At 35.5% G+C, this 25,558-nt stretch overlaps 1 protein-coding gene across 4 annotated transcripts in view; it reads right to left on the bottom strand.

The window, feature by feature from the left end:
* GSK3B (glycogen synthase kinase 3 beta) overlaps nt 1-25,558 on the bottom strand; it is a 208,712-nt gene that overhangs the window by 62,971 nt on the left and 120,183 nt on the right. For all 4 annotated transcript variants that reach the window (XM_068546677.1, XM_068546674.1, XM_068546678.1 and 1 more), the window contains exons 4-7: nt 18,598-18,708; nt 16,638-16,768; nt 9,360-9,466; nt 6,454-6,551 (exon numbers count right to left, since the gene is read on the bottom strand). In XM_068546677.1, coding sequence (XP_068402778.1) covers nt 6,454-6,551; nt 9,360-9,466; nt 16,638-16,768; nt 18,598-18,708 — 447 coding nt within the window. The remainder of the gene's footprint in view (nt 1-6,453; nt 6,552-9,359; nt 9,467-16,637; nt 16,769-18,597; nt 18,709-25,558) is intronic.

Raw genomic sequence — 25,558 nt, 5'->3', positions numbered from 1 at the left:
TGTAATAAAATGCAGCTCTCTTAACTCTATGTAACTGTTTTTATTTGTTTCCTAAGATTCTGGCACAAAACAACTGAAAACATCTATTTTTTTCATAGTTCCTGGGATTTCAAAGAGCTGATTGTTTAAAAAAAAAAAATCAACATCACAGAACAGTAAAAAGTGAAAATCCTCTTTTTTCCCTCTCTCTCCTTAATCCCACTCTCCACTGCTAAACCTTTTTCTACTGATAGGCATCACAAGAAATGAAGTCCACTTACTTAGCTATAATAACATAATCAAAAGATTATTTGGATCTGTTATTTACTTTCAAATTTCTAAAGTCTCTGCTAGAGATAAGATTTTACTAGTTCTTACCTGTGTAAAAGCCATCTACACAAATATCTAAATTGAGTAATTATTGCTAAGAGAAAATTAAACAATAGCTTAGTAAAGTTATTTTAAAAGGGAAATTATGTAATTTTAATTGCCTTATAACAAATTATTTAAGTATGTTTTACACCCCAATGTTCATATCAGAACTATTTACAACAGCCAAGACATGGAAGCAACCTAAATATCCATCAGCAGATGAATGGATAAAAAAGATGTGGAAGATGTGGTGTACGTATTTACACACGCACAAAACAGAATACTATTCAGCCATAAAAGGAATGAAATAGTGCCATTTGCAGCAACATGGATGGACCTAGAGATTATCGTACTAAGTGAAGTAAGTCAAAAAGAGAAAGACAAATACCATATGATATCACTTATATGTGAAATCTAAAATATGACACAAATGAACTTATTTACGAACAGAAACAGACTCACAGACACAGAAAACAAACTTATGGTTACCAAAGGGGTAAGGTTACCAATGGGGGAGGGATAAATTAGGAGTCTGGGATTAGCAGATACGAACTACTATATATAAAATAGATAAACAAGGTCCTACTGTATAGCACAGGGAACTATATTCAATATCCTGTAATAAACTATAATGGAAAAGAACATGAAAGAATATGCATATATACGTATACCTGAATCACTTTGCCGTACACCAGAAACTAACACAATGTTGTAAATCAACTATAAAAATAAAAAATTAAAAAAAAAACGATCTATATGTTTAATGTCATGTTTTTCTAAAAGAGATATATCCACATTTAAAAGGCTAGTTACTACAGTTATGAAAGCTATAGAGAAATTCTATCATCTAGAGGTGGACTTCTGCCTTTAAAGCTCTTCCATTAGAAAGAAATGGTCAAATTATTACAAAGCATAAGTAAATGTTTATGGAATAAATCAAAGTATATCTCTAGGAACATTAATACATTTAAAACTTGAAATTCTACAGAATGGTTGGTTTCTTTCAAATATTAAGTTCTGTGATATTTTAATCCAAAAATTCAACTCTGGACTGAAGCTTGCCTTTCCTTACTTGAAATTTACATTTTAAAATTTGGAGGCGGGAAAGAAACTATTAGTAAAACCTACAGCATTCCCAGGTCCAGAATTTCCTAGACTGCTTCACCTTCAATCCATCTGGGGAATTTTGGGGACCTCTGTCATTTATATAAGGAAGTTAATGATCAAATCTTTGAGAAGCTAAATATGTAATTTCTTTTCAAAAGCAATAGTTTATCACTTTATCTTTATATTATTCTTTTCAGAATCAATTATGTATTCAGAATAGAATCTACAATAGAATCTATGCAGTCATTAAAAAAATCACTTAGTCAACATACACTTCTTCACATGAGAAATACATTTAATTATTTAGTAAAAAAAAAGTCTACAAAACAGACGGCACTATTGTTTTAACATACATATGCATAGAAAATTGTATAAAAATATTCACAGAAGTTATTTTTCATGATGTACCAGAACAGAAAGTGATTACTTTTGTTCTTTTCTTTGCATTTGTGTCTGGGTATATTTTCTGCTTTGAGCATATAAAATTATAGCATATATAATTATAAAAAAGTAATCATCATTAAAACATACTACCTTTTCCAAGTCTTCAGAAGACTCTTTAACCCCACTGCTATGACTTATGGCAGAGGTGCCAAAGGACAATGCTATATCACTGAACCTATGGTTTGTGAAATTCCTGACAGATGTTCTCCCGAAATGTTTTATTTTTATCCAGGTATCTGAAACCACATCAAATATTTCTTAAGGGTATTTTAACTAGTACGTTAAGGAAGAATTTAAGAAAAAAAAATCTTATTATCTGAGAAGTCCCAAACAGAATCTCTCTGTTTACAAATGCTTTGAAAATCCAAGCACTTTTTGATACTCAGAGATTAACTGGCATAATGAGATTCTGATCTGATAATCCTATGTATGAAATCAACTTCAGAAAGCTAAGTGTTTTTCATGCTTAAAAATGATTTCTCATGACTTTCAATTCCATTCTGCCTTATACTTCTAACTTACTCTGAAGATGCATTTTAACTTTATTCTAAATATTTTTCAAAAGCCTTATTTGAGGGTAAGTAGGGAGGTTAAGGTTAAGCTAAGTTAGCTCAGTTCAAATAATACTCTGTGTTACTCATTCTGTAAATTATTGGCATGGACATCCAAGCCAATAAAATTTAATAAACAACATATACAACAACAATCACACTAACTTTTCTTATTAATTCCCAGGTAATTCCAAGTTCATGAATGAACAATGATCTAGTAGATTAATTCAATTTAAATACTTACTGAAAACTATTTTGGTGTCCTTGGATATTAAAACACAACAGGGGCTTCCCTGGTGGCGCAGTGGTTGAGAATCTGCCTGCCAACGCAGGGGACACGGGTTCGAGCCCTGGTCTGGGAGGATCCCACATGCCGCGGAGCAACTAGGCCGTGAGCCACAACTACTGAGCCTGCGCGTCTGGAGCCTGTGCTCCGCAACAAGAGAGGCCACGATAGTGAGAGGCCCGCGCACCGCGATGAAGAGTGGCCCCCGCTTGCCGCAACTAGAGAAAGCCCTCGCACAGAAACGAAGACCCAACACAGCCAAAAATAAATAAATAAATTAAAAAAAATAAATAAATAAAAATAAAACACAACAATAAAAGAAAGTCCCTGCTCAGAAATTTTATAAAATAATTAGGTAATTCTACCATTTAAAATTTATAAAGTTTGCTGTACGATTGTCACTTTTTGCATAAACTCAAAATCAGAGAGAAGAGTACCTATTGTACTGGGGGCAGGGGTGTGGGGGGCTGCGTCAGCTACCTCCAGATACTCCAGAGGAATACCCATGAGGCTTTCAAGAGAGAAAATGGAAAGAGCAGAAAGGAACAGTGACATAGATTCCCTAGTTACCGAAAGGACTAAGTGTGCATGACTAACATCTCAAAAAAGCTGAGACTTGAGTTGGGCAACTGTGAGACCACTTTTCACGGAAAACTCAAATCTATTCTTGAAGTCCCGATTAGCAGAAATGACAATATTTGCTTAAAATATCTTAATACATTTAACTTCGAAAGCTAACCTATACAACTCTTTTCTGACATACAACTTAGATCAGGAAAACTGGAACAGTTATATCAGAATTAGTTAAGAGTTCTTATTTCAATGAAACATCACAGATATTCAATATGTAAAGTACAGATACACAGACAGGATCAACAAGACTTAGAGCTAACTTAAACACACAAAATCCCTAAAAAGTTTATTAACCTCCATGCAATAAGATTTAGAGCTATACTATACACACATACACACCCCTCCCAATACAATGTCTATTAATTAACCTCAATGTAATGTATAACTTTAGGTCACCGAATGGGTGGTAAACTAATACTGATATATCATTTATCCTGGGTAGTACTGCTTAAAACTGTAAAAGGGACTGAGAAGCTTGATATCCCAAACTGCCCTGGGATGTTAATTCCATTATATCATCTTCAAAACATCTATAGAAAGTGATCTTGGAACTTCAGTAGGTGATGACTATGTATAAATGCAAGATGACAAGATAACATATAAATGAAAAGAGTGTTTTGTTTTAGAGATGGCCTGCTACAACAAATTAATCATGGACAAACTTGCAACAAATAAGCCCTAAATAAAAATGAAGTCTTAAACCATCAGTAACAAATTGACAGTTTCTACTAAAATTAAATAAGCACAGACCAATATTACAAGGACTGACAAAAAGTGGTGAAATAAGCTCTGGACTTAAAGGTTTATAAGATATGAGATATAGGATTTATCACAGATATTCAGTTCAGCTTCCTAAACAATTTCATTTGTGTCATGTATGAATTCATTAAAATTAATGACAAAGAATAAACCATCACACAGTTCTAAACTATAATCAGTAGAGAAATGACGCAGTTCTAATAAGCTAAACATATTTGACAAATAGAATGTCAATACGCCAGGAGAACTGTAGTATGGTAAACTCAAGTACATCAACTGAAAGCCTGGGGATACAAGAAATGCTGAATGGTTGTACTGACTAAGGGTCAGCAAACTATGGCCCAATCTCTGTTTATGTAGGAAGGGCCCAGGAACTAAGAACTGATTTTAAAGATAAACATTTGCAATCAATTTGATGATACGAAACACTGACTTTGAACCCCAATTAAGAGAAATGTTATAGCCCCCTCAAAAGAAATCCATTCCTCTAATTAGCAGACTTGAATTTCATCAATGAAAAATTTGTGGAAATTTGTTTTTTTGTTATATTGAGTTGGCCAAAAAGTTCGTTCGGTTTTAAGTACAAATAAAAGACACATTTTTCATTTTCACGAAGAACTTTACTGAACAACGTGTTCAGTAACTGAACAAACTTTTTGCCCAATCCAATATATCTCAGACATCCCTAACTTTCATTTTAGCCCACGAAGCCTAAAATGTTTTATCTAGCCCTTTATAGAAAGTTTGCCAACTCCTGTATTAGAATACTAATTTGAATAATAATGAAGAATACACAGGCTTTTAGGAAACAAGGAAATCAAACTATCTGAACTTAGATCTGAGTGTAGTGTGGAAATCAGGAAGGAAGTAGATCTGTTGAACTAAGTTTAAAGTTTCAATTTGAAACTAAAAGATGGTTACTAAAAAAAGACAGCAAAATATCAGTGATCTCAAGTGCAAATCATAAGAAATTATATAGATAGTAAGGAAGATTCTTGATCACACATGGGTGTTTTCAACCACACTTGCACACACTGATACCTAGCAAAATCATTTTATCAAAAGTAACATATTCTTATAAATGAAGTACAAGGATTTTAAAATAACTTAATCACCGTCCTGTGTATAACTAGAAAAAGCTACTGAGAACCAACAAGGACCTACTGAATAGCACAGGGAACCCTGCTCAATACTCTGTAATAACCTAAATGGGAAAAGATTTAGAAAAATAGATAATGTATATGTATAACTGAATCACGTTGCTGTACACTTGAAACTAACACAACATTGTTAATCAACTATACTCCAATATAAAATACAAAAAATTTTTAAATGAATAAATAAATAAATAAAAAAGCTGCTGAGGCTCAGCACAATAAACACTAAATTCAAGCTGCCCAGATACAGAACAGGCTGCATTCCAAAGTAGCGATCTGATGTTGGAAGTATTCAAGAAAACACTGAAAAATCACCTGTCAGGAATGTAACTAAGAAGGTTCTTTCATTGGATGGAGAATTGGACTACATAACCTCTAAGGAGATTTTCAATTTTCCACTTCTGTGAAACATTTGGAAAATCAAGAATAAAGACTAATAGACAGTAGGTGTTGTTGCTTTGGACAAACTATAACCTTAGAATCAACCAATCTAGTGGTCTAAATACAGAGACACTAGATATTACTAAAGGGGGGGTGAGAACTTATTTAAGATCTCAAATATTAAAAACTTTAAAATGTCAGTGCTGCTGTTCTTAAGAGACAATATGAATTCCAAAATAATAATACTTTGGATCTGATGTTGTTAATAAAGGTGTTGACAGACCTAATAAATAAAACTATAAGTAAAAATTTACTTAAATTATAAGTAAAAATTCTGTTTCTATCAAGTGGTCTAGTCATACATACTCATTTTTTCATTTTATAAATATCTAAATATTGACTAAATACAAGCATCTCCTATGTGCTCAGCAGAGTATTATGAGCAGAGAGCACATGGTGAACAAAAATAGACATAGCTTGGGTTTTCATTCAGTTTATATACATTTTAGTGATCTATTGCTTTTAAGTACTTTAAATAACAGATATATCCCTTTCTTGCATCAGATAGCCAAAATAGCTTTTCTAGTGTCACATAACAAGAGAATAACTCAATTAGAAAGCAAAAGCTGGGTTCTTAAACTTCTTCCATAGCTGAACTTGCTATGTGATCTTAGATCACGTTCTCCATTTCCTCAGTTTTTCATGAGTGTGTGACAGATATGGATTCTTAGAGAACAGCAATAAGATTCCTTCCAGTTCAAAAATTCTGATCCAATCTTCTCACCTTGATTATTTCTACCAATTGATCCACACCACTGTCCCCTGGAAATATTGGTTGTCCTAGCAACAGCTCAGCCAACACACAGCCTGCAGACCATACATCTGAAGAGAAAAGAAGACAAAAGCTTATTAATACTCTGTAGCTTAAGTTGCATTAAAAACTGTATTCATTTTCTAATTTTACTTTGGTCAGAGAAATATCACAAGGAAAAGACTGTATAATCCAAAACAGAGGGAAAAAAGTCATCAAACTATCCTTAATGCATTTTAAAATTGTGTTAAACTTACTAAACAGGAAACAGGACAATAAGAATATTCTAATAAAGGGTAATATCTATTTAATTATCAAATACCAGATGTTCAAGTCTTCAACAACCAAGATAGGGATTACAGAATGAAAACATAGCACATGATTATTTACTTATTATACTTAAAAATAAGTCAAAGTGATACATTCTCTTCACATTGACAGGTACTTATACAGAGTAGCAGAAAGCAAGGGCTTAATCTCCTATATACAGGGTTGTAAGCCAATGGAAATTACTGAGAAAAAATTTTTAATACTTTAAATGGTTAACTTTTGTCTTGTAATATGACTGACAAAAATGTGCTTAAACATATGAATATTTTAAAATGCAAAGATAGAAGAATACATTTTATTTTACAAATTACAAAATATAATTCACTTTTAAGTCAAAGCAGAAACCTCAATCTTGAGAGAAAACTTTAAAAAAATAATTTAATTAATAAATTTTAATAATTTATAAATAAATTTACTAAATAAAAAAAATAAAGCGTACATCCTGGCTTACCCACGATAGTCCTGGTCTAAATGACTGTCCTGGGATAATTATGAAGAGCATCCCCTTTCTCTCTTAAAAAGTATTACCAAATGAAAAGACAAATTATATGGGCACTCTATTTAGAGCCCATTACCTAAGACTTCCTGCAAGAAAAAGCTAATTTTCAGTTTCTGGATTCCTGGGTTTTGTATGAATCAGCAAACAAGTGTTTTAGGGAGATGAACATAAATCATTGCTGGGCTTTCCATCTACCAGTAGGGAAGGAGAAGAATGGTGAATGGCACGGGGACAACAAATAATTTTATCAGTCTGATGTGGTAAGATGCACTAACAAGAGGAATTCGAAACTAACACAACATTGTAAGTCAACTATATTCCAATATAAAATAAAAATTAAATTAAAAAAAAAAAAAGAGGAATTGGAAATCCCTGCTCCAATGACTACATTTTACTGGCTTGGAAAAATAATGACAGAAAATTCATTTAAGAAATTCAAGTTGATTTTGTCCAGCTACTCTTTCACTTTTAATACCATTGTTAAAAATATTTCCAAAATATATTTGTATTAGAACACTTTTAAATATATTTATTTTTGTTTATTTATAAATCTTCCAGAGTCTTAAGAAGCAAGTATCCTAAATCTAAAAGGGAAAGCCAAATCTAGGCTTGTTAGGGTTCAAAAGGCCCCAGCTGTATCAGTGGCCTATGGTGAGTGCTACGCCTAGAACATCAGAATCTGGTTTTAGTCATGCAAAGGAGGCTACTGGAAAGCAGATACTCATAATATCCAGAAAATTGATTCCTAGTAGAGGAAACAGATTACACTGGCCCTTTTTTTGTGAGAAGTATTCCCAAAGAACTGCTAGGCACATGGACATTTATAGAAGAAATATACTCTTAAGAGGGTTAAAGGTTTATGTAAACATGCCTTAATATGTCAGATAATATGGTCATGACTTTTTTAAAAGAAGCAAACCAGGACTTCCCTGGAGGTGCAGTGGTTAAGAATCTGCCTGTCAATGCAGGGGACATGGGTTCGATCCCTGGGCCAGGAAGATCCCACATGCCACGGAGCAACTAAGCCCGTGCACCACAACTACTGAGACTGCGCTCTAGAGCCCGCGAGCCACAACTACTGAGCCCACGTGCCGCAACTGCTGAAGCCCGCGCACCAAGCCCATGCTCCACAAGAGAAGCCACCGCAATGAGAAGCACATGCACTGCAACGCAGAGTAGCCCCCGCTCGCTGCAACTAGAGAAAGCCTGCGTGCAGCAATGAAGACCCAATGCAGCCAAAAATAAAATAAATTAATTAAAAATAAATAAATAAAAGAGGCAAACCGCATTTATTTTTTTGTTTGTTTGGTATTTGTATGCTTTTGGACTAAGGAATTCTCTTCAGAAGCAATATATAACAATAAAATAAAGTTGACCTCCACCTGCATGCCACCCTAAGGTTGCTCCTTTCTTAGCTTCCTATTCATGTCCAACTGATCATACTCTGTATGTGCACTACTACTAGTGGGCTAAAATGAGGTAGATGAGGAGGTCAATGAAGAATGAAGCAAACTGTCTCTATTAAATTCCTTCTATCCTTAAAGGTCTCTTGTGACAAATTCTACAGAATCGGCGGGTTTATCCAAACTACTAATGAAAAAATCAGATTGTTCCTTTTGAGCTGACTTAAATAACCAACTGAGACAGCACAGCAGGAGTGTCAGTAATATGGTCATCCTACCACTTTAATCATAAACTTAATGGATGCAAATTCTCCAACTGGTGATCAAGCTCAGAAGGGAATATTTCAGGGGAATTTTTTTTTTAAGTGAAGAAAAGGTATACTTAGAATTTATTTAAAATTTTAAGTTAAAAATAACTGTAATCCTAAAGAAATCACACAATCACAAAGGAGTAGCTTATAATACAAGAAACGTAAAAGTAGAATAGTAAATATATCTTAAATTCTACACATTTTTGCATATCAATCTTTAAGAAGAAATATATTTCAAGGCATATTTATATTTAAGTGCAGACTAGTAATACTAAATTACTAAAAACAAGATGCAATAAATAATTACAAGCCATTATATTCAGGTCCATTACTTACCTATACTAGAGGTATAATCAGTGGCTCCAAAGATCAACTCTGGTGCCCTATAGTACCGAGAACAGATATACGAAACATTGGGTTCTCCTCGGACCAGCTGCTTTGCACTAATAAAAAAATCAAAAGCAGAAATTCTTTAAATTAAATCTAAACCGTATCATTGCTATCGTAAACTGCTATCATTCGCAGCACAATGCTTATCTAAGATTCCCATAATTCCAATCATGCAATATATAAGAAAAAGAAAATACAAACCATAACTATCTCTGACAAAACAAACTTATAATTTTAACATATCACTCTGAAAAAAGAACAGTAACTTTTAAAGAATGCATTTGTTAACTGTCACCTGAGGAAAAAGATTTTTAAAAAAATCACAAAATGATAAATGTTGAATTTCTTCTGCTCTTGTTCCCTGAATTCCACCTTTAAAATACAAAGAAGAAAGGGCAGAAAAATGAGAGGTACTTCCCCTCACCAAAAAGCACAGTAATAGATTATAATATAAGAATGAATACTGCTTACCCAATATGTTTTTTAAAAAGGTAAGAAATTGGCCACTCTCTTAAAATTTGACTTCTGACTCAGAGTGAGTATCCCAAAGCTTGCAGATCCAATCTACTTTATTTTTTTCCACCATTTGGTCAATTTATTAACTGTCTAAACATTCGTTATCCAATAAAAAAAGACAGGCCCTTTCCTGTAGGGCAGAGATAATTCACGGTCCATGAATTCTAATTCTGCTGTCGTAAGTTAAATCACACATTCTCTTAATCCAACTTTCCTTCCCAAATACTTTGTGGCATGTATTTTAAATATTAAAATTAGTTTCTTTCGAAGTACCTCTCAAGAAAACTTGAAGGCACACTGAAATAAATAAACTGCTATAGAAGCTAACCATTTTGACATAAAATAAAAGGAAAGATAAATACAGGAAATAAATACAAACAACAAAATCAAAATAGTAAAAAAGTAAGTAATAAGAAAAGGTAAAAAAATTTTTTTAGGCAAAGGTACAGGAAAATCAGAGTAGAGATAGATGAAAGTAGTCACAAAGGTTTCAGTTTGAGCTTTCTTTTCTTCCATTTATTTCTGGTCGATGATAAGTCTGACCATAACCTGGTCTTCCTTCATCACAAGTTTTGAAGGTGGGAGGCAGTTTATTTAACATTCTCACCAAGGTTTGACATACAGCAGCCATTTCATAAACTAATAAACACTAATCCCTGTTTTTAGGCTGCATGAAAATTAAGACACTTTTTCAGCAAAACTGATAAAACCTTTCTACCTTATAAAGAATTTTCTAAATTAACAAGACGGATTCCAATTATTTAGTCAGAAAATTCACTGATAAAGAAGGTAATATTAGAAATGCCACTTGATGGAGCTACCTTCAAAGTGTATCCCAAACTCTACTTGCTCAAACTAGCCATTAAAAACAAAAAAGGCAGCTTTTTTATCAGAGCTATTAAAAGTGAACTAGGCGGAGTCAAGATGGTGGTGTGGGAAGACACAGAGTTAGCTTCTCCCCACAACTAGTGTGCCTGCCAGCCGCTGGTGGGGAACGCTGACACCCAAGGAGACAGTAGGAACCCCAAAGTGAACCGGTAGGAAGTAGGGGGACTGAGGGGGGAGAAGAAGTGGAGACCAGACAGGATTTGCGCCCCTGAGGCCAGGGAGATCAGGAGAGGCAGGCGGGAGGGACTCTCTGGGAAGAGAAGGAGAGGAGCAGAGGGTGATCACCTGGCCCACTTGGGCTGGGGAGCCTGCTGAGCTCTCAAGCCAGTACCCCGCCTCCAGAGCCCCAACCAGGCCATGTGGGTCCTGGGGGCATAAGAGGGAGGCTGGGGAGATGAGGAGTGGCAGGCGGGAGGAGCCATCCAGGATGGACAGGATAGAAGCAGAGGGCGACTGCCCCGCCCACTGGGGCCCCAGGCAGCCTGCTGAGCTCCCAGACCGATCCCCTGCCCTCCAAAGCCCCCTCCAGGTCTTGTGGGTCCTTGGGGGCATAGGAAGGAGGCCGAGGGGAGAACAGGAGAGGCAGGCGGGAGGGGCCCTCCGGGAGGAGAGGGAAAGGAGCAAAGGGCAACTGCCCCACCCACTAGAGCCCAGGAAGATTGCTGGGCTCCCCTGTGAGGTCCCCCACCCTCTGAGACCAGGGCTGGGGGGGCAAACCTGGGTCCCTTCTGTTCCTTGAGCCTAAGCCCCACCCCTCACAGCCCCCAGGGCCTTTTCCAGCCCTGTCAGTCCTGAGCATTGGCTCTGCCCACCGCCCAAACCTCACCCTTGCTTAGGCCCCGCCCTCCACAGCCAAGGCCTCCCCCCGCCCCTTTTTTTTCTTTTTTCTTTTCCCTCCTCCTCTTTTTTACTATTATGGTACTGATGTGCCTTCTGGTTGTTGATTCATCTATACTTTTATTTTTATATTCTTCCTAACATATCTGTTTATTTTTTACTTTGTTATTGTTTTTTTTTGCTGCCCCAGGCAGCTTGCGGGACCTTGGTTCACGAACCCAGGGTTGGGCCGAAATTCCTGCGGTGGGAGCTCCGAGTCTGAACCACTGGACTAACAGAGAACCTCAGGCCTCAGGAAATGTTCATTGGAGTGAGATCTCACGGAGTTCCTCATCTCAGCGCCAAGACCCAGCTCTACCCAATAGCCTATAAACTCCAGTGTTGGAAGCCTCAGGTCAAACAACCAGTAAGTCAGAAACACAATCCCACCCATTAGGGAAAAAAAAAAAAACAAAGAGATGGCTAAAAAATATGTCACAGATTAAGGAGCAAGGTAAAAACCTACAAGACCAAATAAATGAAGAGGAAATAGGCAATCTATCTGAAAAGAATTCAGAGTAATGATAGTAAAGATGATCCAGAATCTCGGAAATAGAATGGAGGCATGGATTGAGAAAATACAAGAAATGTGTAACAAAGATCTAGAAGACCTAAAGAACAAACAGAGATGAACAACACAATAACTGAAATGAAAAATACACTAGAAGGAATCGATAACAGAATAACTGAGGCAGAAAGACGAGTAAGTGAGCTGGAAGACAAAATGGTGGAAATAATTGCTGAGGAGCAGAATAAAGAAAAAAGAATGAAAAGATTGAAGACAATCTCAGAGACCTCTGAGACAACACTAAATGCACCAACATTCGAATTATAGAGGTCCCAGAAGAAGAAGAGAAAAAGAAAGGGTCTGAGAAAATATTTGAAGAGATTATAGTTGAAAACTTCCCTAACAGGGGAAAGGAAATAGTCACCCAAGTTCAGGAAGCACAGAGAGTCCCATACAGGATAAACCCTAGGAGAAACACACCAAGACACATACTAATCAAACTAATAAAAATTAAATTCAAAGAAAAAATATTAAAAGCAGCAAGCGAAAAACAAAAAATAACTTACAAAGGAATCCCCATAAGGTTATCAGCTGATTTTTCAGCAGAAACTCTGCAGGCCAGAAGGGAGTGGCAGGATATACTTTAAGTGATGAAAGAGAAGACCCTACAACCAAGAATACTCTACCCAGCAGGGATCTCATTCAGATTCGATGGAGAAGTCAAAAGCTTTTCAGACAAGCAAAAGCTAAGAGAATTCAGCATCACCAAACCAGCTTTACAACAAATGCTAAAGAAACTTCTCTAAGCCAGAGACACAAGAGAAGAAAAAGACCCACAAAAACAAACCCAAAACAATTAAGAAAATGGTCATAGGAACATACATATCGATAATAACCTTGACTATAAATGGATTAAAGGCCCCAACCAAAAGACACAGACTGGCTGAATGGATACAAAAACAAGACCCATATATATGCTGTCTACAAGAGACCCACTTCAGACCCAGGGACACATATAGACTGAAAGTGAAGGGATGGAAAAAGATATTCCATGCAAATGGAAATCAAAGGAAAGCTGGAGTAGCAATACTCGTTTCAGATAAAATAGACTTTAAAATAAAGACTGTTACAAGAGATAAGGAGGGACACTACATAATGATCAAAGGATCAATCCAAGAAGAAGATATAACAATTATGAATGTTTATGCACCCAACATAGGAGCACCTCAATACATAAGGCAAATGCTAACAACCATGAAAGGAGAAATTGACAGTAACACAATAATATTAGGGGACTTTAACACCCCACTTACACCCATGGACAGATCATCCAAACAGAAACTAAATAAGGAAACACAAGCTTTAAATGACACAACAGACCAGATAGATCTAACTGATATTTATAGAACATTCCAGCCAAAAGTGGCAGAATACACTTTCTTCTCAACTGCACATGGAACATTCTCCAGGACAGATCACATCTTGGGTCACAAATCAAGCCTCGGAAGATTTAAGAAAATTGAAATCATATCAAGCATCTTTTCTGACCACAACGCTATGAGACTGGAAATCAATTACAGGACAAAAATTGTAAAAAACACAAATACATGGAGGCTAAACAGTGTGCTACTAAATAACCAAGAGATCACTGAAGAAATCAAAGAAGAAATAAAAAAATACATAGAAACAAATGACAATGAAAACACGATGACCCAAAACCTATGGGACGCAGCAAAAGCAGTTCTAAGAGGGAAGTTTACAGCAATTCAACCTCACCTCAAGAAACAAGAATAATCTCAAATAAACAATCTAGCCCTACACTTAAAACAACCAGAGAAAGAAGACCAAAGAAAACCCAAAGTCAGTAGAAGGAAAGAAATCATATAAATAGAAATGAAGAAATCTATAGCAAAGATCAATAAAACTAAAAGCTGGGTCTTTGAGAAGATAAACAAAATTGATAAACCCTTAGCCAGACTCATCAAGAAAAAAAGGGAGAGGATGCAAATAAATAAAATTAGAAATGAAAAAGGAGAAATCACAACTGACACTGCAGAAATACAAAGGATTATAAGAGACTACTACAAACAACTATATGCCAATAAAATGGACAACCACGAAGAAACTGACAAGTTCTTGGAAAGGTACAGTTTTCCAAGACTGAACCAGGAAGAAGTAGAAAATATAAACAGACCTATCACAAGTAATGAAATTGAAACCGTAATTAAAAATCTTCCAACAAACGAAAGTTCAGGACCAGATGGCTTCACAGGCGAATTCTAACAGGCGAATTCTATCAAACATTTAGAGAAGAACTAACACCTATCCTTCTCAAACTCTTTCAAAAAATTGCAGAGGGAGAAACACTCCCAAATTAATTCTATGAAGCCACCATCACACTGTCACCAAAACCAGAAAAAGATATAACAAAAAAAGAAAATTATAGACCAATATCACTGATGAACACAGATGCAAAAATCCTGAACAAAATACTAGCAAACAGAATCCAACAGCACATTAAAAGGATCATACACCATGATCAAGTGGGATTTATCCCAGGGATGCAAGGATTCTTCAGTATACACAAATCAATTAATGTGATGCACCACATTAACAAGTTAAGGAATAAAAACCATACGATCATCTCAATAGATGCAGAAAAAGCTTTTGACAAAATTCAACACATATTTATGATAAAAGCTCTCCAGAAAATGGGTATAGAGGGAACCTTCCTCAACATAATAAAGGCTATATATGACAAATCCACAGTAAGCATCATACTCAATGGTGAAAAACTGAAAGCATTTTCACTAAGATCAGGAACAAGACAAGGATGCCCACTCTCCTCTCACCACTCTTATTCAACATAGTTTTGGAAGTCCTAGCCACAGCAATCAAAGAAGAAAAAGAAATAAAAGGAATACAAATTGGAAAAGAAGAAGTAAAACTGTCACTGTCTGCAGATGACATACACTATACATAGAAAATCCTAAAGACGCCACCAGAAAACCAGTAGAACTAACCAGTGAATTTGGTAAAGTAGCAGGATACAAAATTAATGCACAGAAATCTCTGGCATTCCTATACACCAACAATGAAAAACCAGAAAGAGAAATTAAGGAAACACTCCCATTTACCACTGCAACAAAAAGAATAAAACAACTAGGAATAAACCTGCTTAAGGAGGCGAAAGACTTGTACTCAGAAAACTATAAAACACTGATGAAAGAAATCAAAGATGACATAAACAGATGGAGAAATATACAATGTTCTTGGATTGGAAGAATCAATATTGTGAAAATGACTATACTACCCAAAGCAATCTATAGATTCAATGCAATCCCTATCAAACTACCAATGGCATTCTTCACAGAATTAGAAGAAAAAATTTTACAATTCATATGGAAACTCAAAAGACCCCGAACAGCCAAAGCAATCTTGACAAAGAAAAACGGAGTTGAAGGAATCAGATTCCCCGACTTCAAACTACACCACAAAGCTATAGTAATCAAGACAGTATAGTACTGGCACAAATGCAGAAATATAGATCAATGGTACAGGATAGAATGCCCAGAGATAAACCCACGCACATATGGGCACCTAATTTATGACAAAGAAGGCAAGAACATACAATGGAGAAAAGACAGCCTCTTCAATAAGTGGTGCTGGGAAAACTGGACAGCTACATGTAAAAGAATGAAATTAGAACACTCCGTAACACCATACACAAAAATAAACTCAAAATGGATTAAAGACCTAAATGTAAGACCAGACACTATTAAAAGTCTTAGAGGAAAACATAGGAAAAACACTCTTTGACATAAACCACAGCAAGATCTTTTTTGACCCACCTCCTAGAGTAACGGAAATAAAAACAAAAATAAACAAATGGGACTTGCTCCTAGGAGCAATCAATATTATGAATTTATATCATTCCAAAAATAAGCTATGCATCTGTGTACATATGCCTATACTCTCTGTGTTTTTAGAATACAAAAGGAAACATACTATACAGAGTCTTGACCTTGCTTTTTTGAATTTAATAATTCTTAGAGATCATTCCTTTTCCATTCACAGAGAGCTACTCCTTTCTTTTTAACAGTTGCATGTATTACATTATATGTATTATGTACCATAATTTATCTGGTAGTGTTCCTACTGCCAGCCATTTATATACAATTCTATGATAAAAATCCTGGTATATACAATATTTTGTAAATGTGTGAGTATTTGTAAGGGAACAGTTCCTAGGAGTTAAATTGCTGGATGAAAGACTAAAATTCTGACAGAAGTTACCAAAACTACCCTCACAAGAAACTGCACTAGTTTATAGTCCCTGAGTAAGGGTAACAAAAGGTAATGAAAAGAGTATACAGGGTGGGAGGGTGGGGCTGGAGAGGAGGGAAGGAAGGGAGAAGAAAAGAGAGCTAGCTTACCTTCCAAAGTCACAGAGTTTTAAGACAGCTGTATCAGGATCCAACAAGAGGTTCTGTGGTTTAATATCCCGATGGCAGATTCCAAAGGAATGGATATAGGCTAAACTTCGGAACAGCTGATACATATACAACTGGAATAAAGAGTAAAAATTAATTGAATACTTACTTTCTATCCCAAACAATTCAGAGTCCTTACGCAGGAAACAAAGTAACAGATTTCCAGAAAAGAATAGTGAAAAGCTGGGGATTATTTGCACTCAGTCTTTCTTAAACAAGTTTTATGTCATTTCTCTATCCATTAGCTAATTATAGTTTAGTTAACCAATGTTATATTTGTACCATCTTTTAATAACTTAAAAAAGGAAAATTTACAATGTGCTTTTATAATTTTTATTTTACTAACATCTCACCACAAACCTTTTTTCCCCTAAACACAGATTTAAAAACTCAGAGGGGTATTCCAAATCATGTGACTAACAAGTACCAATGTTTAGACCAGAAGCCAAGTCTTCTGTTTTTTAAGTTCATCATCCTTTGTCAGGGCCAGAGGTTATTGATACAGAGGTCTGGGAAAACTCACACGTGAACTGAGAAAATCTGTTATCAATGGACTATCAAGACATCAGTAAATCTATTAATAGCAACACCATTCTTCCTGTTAATATCCTTCAGAATTAAGTAGACTTCAAAATGCCATTTAAAAACAGATCCTAGATGACTACTGACATCAATTTAAAAGAATATTTATTTCAATTTTATTACAAAACAACATACACTGAGAAACTGGGTCTGTGTGGGAGAAAGAATTAGACTCTTGACTGGAGAAGAGACAGTCTTTGTGAAGAAAGTGAGTATATCTTAAACCTTCTATTTGTTCCAAGGTCAGTGTTCTGGTTCACTTATAAATTTTTCTGACTCCTCACCTTCTGACCTCTACCCAAAGTTATATACCATGAAAAGAACTTTTGAAATGATTCAAATCAGAGATACCAGTATCTTGGTGAAAAACAACAAAAAGAGAGTTAAAAGTCAGATAAAGCACTGACATAAGGTATCATCTACATATGAAGTGGTCTTGACTCCTACAAAAATATACTGAATCACCAATTTACAGGAAATACTGAGGACAGAGGAACATATTAACACCACTATAGTAATCCCATCAGCAAAATCCATTTTATTACTATAAAGCTTAAAACTATAACTATTAAGTAAAAACTTCAATACTCAAAACATTCAGAATCAATGCCATTTTATTTTCTAGAGCTATTTGTATAAAAGGTAAAATGCAAAAAATTATACTTAGAAAGCTGAACTTTTAAACTTAACTCCTAGTTAATTTTCACAATGTCATAGTTAAACAAATAATCTGTTTCTAATAATCTACCACAACTTCAGTCGTAATTATGTTGGATAAATTGCAAGCCACTCTAACGTGAGTTGTATCAAATAAAAAAGATGACATTGACATCAGGTACCAAAAATTAATTAACACCTTAATAGAGCCTGTGCATATTTAAAATTATGAAAAGTTTAAACTTCAGCTATGGACACACTATATCTATAAATGGCAATAAAACATTGCATTTGGTAATATTTATAACCATATTTTTATAATTTTATAGGATATGCTTGCTCCTATTTCAGCCTGTGGCACAATAAGGGTTATAAGAAATTAAATTAAAAGGTGCTATAGGTAGCAAAATAAAAACCCATAATTGTCTGTGAAAAAGTTCATTTGTCAGAAAGATGACAAGTATCTTTAATACCCGCGTCATGAAAGTTTAAAAAGGGAAGACTTCACGCTTTAAAACTGTACAAAAATTTAATGAAACTCTAGCAATACCTACTTTGCAGCTTTCCCCCCTCAGAACGAGATGTAATAATATAGTTAAAATACACCCAGCACTCTCCCTTGTTCATAATAACTAAAGTGGGAAATTGTTCCATTTTTACATACCTTAACATAGATCACAGGGAGCGTCTGTTTGGCTCGACTATAGTGTCTGGCAACTCTGTATACTGTTTCCGGAACATAGTCCAGCACCAGATTAAGATAGACCTCATCTTTCTGAAAGAGTTTATTAAAAACAAACAAACCAAAAAAACAAGATTAGGAACTAGTCTTTAAATATTCAAATTAGAGTAAATTCTCTATACATTCACTTATTCAGATTTTTAAAGAAAAGATTCATGTGTTCCATTTTAATTATACAAAATTAATTCAGAATATAACCATAATAGTAAAAACAAGTCTACCACATTTTTTTTACTAACAATTTCATGGCAAAAACACAGCCATTTCAAGACTGTTAAGATTGTTAGTCATATTTAAACTGTTATTTTGGTTATATGATTTTAGAGGATATTACCTGTCACAAAACTTCATATTTTCTAGTTTGAGAATCATTGCTCTTATATCCTATCAGGAAAGGTGTCATGGTAGTAAAATAAGTATTGAACTGGGAGCTAAGAAATGTGCATTTCTAGCCCTAGCTCTGCTAACTGATGTATGCAAGTCATTTAATCTCTCTAGGCTTCCGCTTCTTCAACTATAGCATGAAAAGTTGGACTTCAAAATTTCTCCTTAAAAAGATTCTATGGTTATTTGATTAGTTATATTAGTTAATTAGTCTATAATTAGTAAAATAATCACTTGTCTTCTAAAATTAACTGAAGAAAAAAAAAGAATAACTTATAAGGCAGCGAGTTACCATACTCACAAGTTTACTGCAGGTCATATGTTTAAACATCCATTCACAGCAGCATAAAGACACCAATCCAAGATCAGTGGAAAGAAAGAAGGGAATTCCAACTAAGTACCAAGTAGGAAAGAAGAAGAGAGTGCTACCCTCACCCTGTTCATGTGAATAATATCAGATAAGCAAACTGAAGCAGAACACAAAGTTGAGAATCACTGTGTTCAAGTCTAGAACTGGCTACTGAGTAGGAAAATCTGCAGGTAAAACTTCACAATCTTCCCAGTTTGAAATCATCTTACCTGCCAAACTAAAGTGAAGAATTTCAATTTTCAGCATTTATTGAGCATTTTCTATATGTCAGTAGTCATTGCAGAGGAAGTAAGGAAGTAAGGGTGCAGGTAAAAGACATGTCATCTAAATTGAGTATGAAAGGGGCATTTCAGGCAGAGAGAAAACTGTATTCAAGATGTGAGGTCGGGCTTCCCTGATGGCACAGTGGTTAAGAATCCGCCTGCCAATTCAGGGGACACGGGTTCGAGCCCTGGTCCAGGAAGATCCCACGTGCTGCAGAGCAACTAAGCCCATGCGCCACAACTACTGAGCCTATGCTCTAGAGCCCGCGCGCCACGACTACTGAGCCCACGTGCCGCAACTACTGAAGCCCACGTGCCTAGAGCCCGTGCTCCACAACAAGGGAAGCCATGACAATGAGAAGCCTGTGCAACGCAACGAAGAGTAGCCCCCACTCACCGCAACTAGAGAAAGCCCGCGCGCAGCAACGAAGACACAACACAGCCAAAAATAAATAAAAAAAAAAAAAAAAAAAAAAGATGTGAGGTCAAAGAACAGAGCAGATCTCAGCAAACAGTTTAGTGAGGCAGCATGCCATTGACCCTACTACCTTTTCACTTTCCCTCAGTCTTTCATGTTCTCCTCTCTTCCCTCCATATCCAGCTTAAATTCCATGGTCTAACATTACCCTCACTCTCTAACAAGGGAGTTAGTACACAATAGCAAAGGCCTGTTTTTAAACTCTTCTCCCATCCTCACCCTCAGCTGATACCTTGCTTGTACCACTACATGTACCCATTTACCAGCATCTACCCCCAGATGCTTTTCCTTCACTACTCTAACTAGAGATAAGCTGACCAAGCTCCTTTCTAAGGCAAACTCTGCTGCATGTGAACAAATTACTGTGCTTTTCCTATTCACACTCATTGCTTCAGTAATTTTTCTTTCTCTGTCGACTATTCTCTCTCTGTGAGAGCATTACAATCAGCACATAAACTTGTTATTTCTCCCATTGTTAAAAATAATCTCTAATCGCACTAATCACCACCATCCTATTTTCTGGCCCCTTTAACAGCAAAATTCTTCAAGAGATGTCTAAACTGACTTTCTCCAATACCTGGCTCTTCTCATTCTCTCTAAAACTTACTCCAATAGAATTTCACCACCACTATTCCACAAGAATTATTCATCAAGATCAATAATCTCCTTGTTGCTGTATTCAATGCTAATTTTCAGGCATCATCTTTCCCTCTCTTTTACTTGACTTAGCACTACCATCTGACAAGTCGATCACGTTCCCTTCTTTGAAACACTTGCTTCACTTGGGTTTTAGAACACTATACTCTTCTGGTTTTCATCCTACCTTAAAGACAGCTCTTCTGGCTCTTTATTTCTGGTTCCTTCTATTCTCCTTTATCTCTTGAGGAATAGAGGATCTTAAGGCTCAGTCCTCAGACCTCTGTTCTTTGTGTAAGCCCACTCATCCAGTCTAATGGCTCAATATTACTATACACTGATGACTCCCAAATTCATATATATCCTGGGACCTCTGCCTTTAAATCCAGGCTAGTATATCCACTAGCCTGGACTTAAAGGCAGAGGGGGAAGTTGTGAACATGATAATGAAAGCAGTGTGAGCAGCTGGAAACCTCCTACAAGAATCCAAGGCCTAGACTAGGGCATAGGTAATAAGGATTTTTAAAAAAGGAGGTGGGAGACAGGTATATTGGCTAGTTAAACAAGAGAGTAATAGAGAACCTGAGAAACAAAGAAGTTTGGATTAATTTAACAGTCTCTAAACCTGGGCAACTAGGCAGGTAATGAGACAAGGAACGTAAAAAGAGCAAAAAGGTGTGAGGGAAAAAGTTGAACTTTTATTTAATGAATACCAGAACATTTTAGGTAGCTTTGTTCCATAGGTGGTTGGAAATACATAGGTGGTTGGTCAAGTCAAACTCAGAAAACAAGAGTAGAGCATAGCTAGAGATTTAGGCAATAGCTGAAACTGTAAGAACAAGAATCACTCACCTAAGAAGAGTGTATACAGTAAGAGAGTGAGGAAAGGATTGAGTATAAGATTCTTGAAAATTAAGAACGAAACTTCCCTTAAGACATTAGGGGACAACTCAGCAATGAGAACTAAGAGGCATAAAAGCGCAAGGAAAGACTAGCATCGAAAGATCCAAAGTTGAGTTTCAATAATGATGAGATGTGGAACAGCAAAGTGTTTCAATGGCAGGAAGGATGGGATTGAAAAGGCTGTTGGATCTGGTATACCATGGTTCAGTGACGGTGTTGGAAAGAGCAGTTTCAGAGCATGGTGCCAATAGCAACCAACCTGTACTGAGTTCATGAGTGAGCAGATGGCAGGTAAGAAATAGGAGGCAGTTAATTTAGTTTGTTCTTACAAAATCTCTAGTGGTGAAAGTAAGGAGAGAGCTGGGAGCTGGTAACTTGAGGGGAAACAAAAGTCAAAGAAAAATTTTAAATGTGCTTTTTGTTTGTAGTTTTTAGTGGCTAAGAGACCCAAATTTATTTGTATGCTGACTGGATAAAGATAGAAAAGTTTTAAGAAACAAAAGAAAAGGGACAACTGATGAAACAAGGTTCTAGAACATCACAAGAACAGGAAAACAAGAACACAGAGAAGTTATACCATGTAGTAATTAAGAGGCAAGGTTAGCATGAATCACACAAACTACACGGAAGTCCCAACACTGCTACTACATGTGACCACAGCAAGTTACTTAACCTCTTGAAGCCACAGTTTCCTGTAAAATAGTGCTAATGATGATACCTACTTTAAAAGATTGTCATGCGATTATTAGAAATAATCATACACAGCTCTTGAAGCATATTACCTGGCACATAATACTTAATTTTAACTTTTATCATCTTTAAAAAGAAACGATACCACATTTTTTCCCCCTGTACATCTAAAATAAGTGATTAGGTGTTAGAAAGAATAAATAAAATGAATGTATGTCTGATGACCCTATTTCTTGTAAAATAAGAGATAGGTTATATGTAAAACTGAGGGTAGCAAAAGTAATGCTGAGGGCTAAGGGAAGAAAATTTCAAAGATCAAGATTTAGGTAAGAATTAGTTCCAAGTGAAGGTGAGGTCTGATAAACAGAATAAACAAATAGAAAATGCTGAACTGGTGTTGAAGGGGTTGCTGTGTAAGTAGAACCCGAGGAATGGTAAGTCTTGGGTTTTGGAAGGGTCATTAATACGGATGCCAAAATTATTATTTTTTAACTATTATTTGATTACAAGGTTTCTTGATTTTAATAAATCACTTGACAAAGTTAATCACAATATATTTATAAATGACCTGGAGACGTGTACGGTAATTTAATTCATTTGCTAAATAATCATATCAAAAGTGAAGAATAAAAAGACTAAAAAATGAATACTAAGTTCAAGAGAGATTTCTAGTTGTAGGGCTACAAACTCTGTTCTTCCCTTGTCCTAATCAAATTATTGTAAATGATTTCCTTTATTAGGGGATACAAGAGCAAATGGCTAAACAAGAAATATAAATGTGTGAAGCCAAAATGTATAATGCAGTAAGAGGCAGTGGTTGGTAAATCAGATAGTACAAGACTTAACTAAAAGCATTCTAATTTAAAAAAAAAAAAATTAACAATGTGCTTGCAAAATAAAACACATCAGAGGATGAATCTGGCAGTCAATTTACAATTTTCTGACTTTAACACAACCACCTAATATTGCCACAAACCTAGGAAGAATGGCTTAAAATGGAAGACTAAATATGAATTTAAAGGACTCTAGTAGTCTAGAATGCTAAGCCAAACCCACAACGTAAAACTTAACAAAGATAAATATAAAACCCTATGATTAAAATCAAAGTATCAATTTATTATGTAGAATGACAGATTAAGACTTAGTAATTCATCTGGAAAATAAATGATAGGTGTAACTGAACAGAGCTCAAAAGGAATCAACATTGAGATGCAGCTAATGAAAAAATTTGACGCAATATTAGGTTACAGTAGAAGTATTGTGTTCAGATCAACAAAGATAATTCCACTCTACTTTGTACAATTCAGGCTTCATTTGATGTACTGATGATATCCATTTTTAGGCAGTATATTTTATTCATAATATTAACAAAACAAAACACATCAAAGGAAGGTTATCGAAACCATGTCTGCGATAGGTCAAATGTTCTCATTTATTATACTGTGAGAAATATGGAGGCTCAAATTATATTTGGAGCAGTACTTTGCAGATTAATATAAGCTTATCTTTTTGCTCAAATAAATTTTATTTATTCACTTCATTAACTAATCAACAACTTGTCAATTTTCTTTAGCACCATAGAGGGGGTCTGTCCATTTTGTAAGTATAACTATCTCTCTGACATTTAAAAGTTGTCATTTTGACTATCTTCATTTTCTGAGACACTGGAGGTGTCTATACTCAAAGGCACTTTGAACAACCCTTCACTTCATGGCTCTGAACTTGTATTCAAATCAAATCCACTTAAAAATATATATATATACAATTAGTCCTAAGACTGAAAACCGAAACTAACAACAAGTAATACTACCACCAATACCAATTTGAAATAAATGGGCTCAACATCATATTCTTTAAATGCTCTTGTTAAACCTACAGATGTTCTGCTGTAAATTAAGCAGCCTCAGGAGTAATCCCTGAGGGGGAAGTGCCCATTCCTAGGAAATGTCATCACAGCAGAGAAACTACTATTTTCACGTTTCCAAAGTAGCTTTGTTTGGAGGTTTACGTAAAAGATAATTCACGAGACTGAGGATACTAATATTTCAAGAAGAAAGAAGGATCAGGTTTCTGCATTTCTATCACTTGTAATTTTCTGGAAAATCTCAGGCCTGCCGTTTTCTTAATGTAATCTCTCTCTTTTGAGTTAGCAAACAGAATGCCTGAATATTCACAGATTAGCAGTGAATTGTAAAAGCCAAGTATAAAAATACAACATAAAGAGTATCATTTAGCTGGAGATACTGAAAACAGTCTACTAACATAATGAGAAAGTACTAATTTCAGAGAACAGTTACTAGGCTTCCAAATTACATGATGTACAACTTCGGGAATATTTCTCTCAATGGTTCAGTAATCATTTTTATTAATAAACTATTCTCTAACTGCTGATAATCCCTCCTCTATGAACTCCACTCTAAAACTGTTCACTGAGTTAAGAAATTTGAATGACAAAATTTTGATCACACCTAACAAAAACTCAGCAAAAGCTGTGATAACTTCATCCATTGGAAGACAGACACTACTTACTATGATGCTCTTACCCCCAAATAATTTTTCAAGTCAGGGAAACAAAATTGCTTGAAGCTGCAGTTTTAAGTAGAACCATGCTAGCATTCTAAAAATTTGATGGGATGCAAAGCAGCATATAAGAGAACCCAGTAAAAAGACATCCAACAAAGTACCATGATAGTCCTGGATTCTCCTCAGAATTGGGTTTAGGGAACTTGCACTAGCAGAAAAACCTTCAAAGTAGATGCCTTTTCTCTGATGAATGTGCCAGGCTGGCTAAAGATGGAAATAATACGAACAGTAAAGTGGGTGTGGATTAGGAAAAAGAGAAACATTCTTTTGCTTGGGAGACTGAGGGAGGGAATGGGGAAAGAGATGAGAACCTAGCATACAACAATGATTATGGCAAGCTTCATCCTTATCTCACACCTTCAAAGAAAATAAATATCAAAATTACATAAAAATGTACCAGAAGAAAAGATGCTTGCAATTATTGTAGGGCAAAATATTTATAAGCTATTAAGGAAAATAATGCCAATCTGATTACATAAAAATGTAAAACATTTATACTACTTTCAAAAAAACCAGAACAAACCAAATATATGACAATTTGGAAAAAAATTTTGCTTACACAAGACAAAGAACTAA

The sequence above is a fragment of the Eschrichtius robustus genome, chromosome 6 (assembly GCF_028021215.1).
Source record: "Eschrichtius robustus isolate mEscRob2 chromosome 6, mEscRob2.pri, whole genome shotgun sequence".
Taxonomy (NCBI): Eukaryota; Metazoa; Chordata; class Mammalia; order Artiodactyla; family Eschrichtiidae; genus Eschrichtius; species Eschrichtius robustus.
The sequence above is the reverse complement of the archived record's forward strand: the minus strand, read 5'-3'. Positions and strand labels throughout refer to the sequence as shown.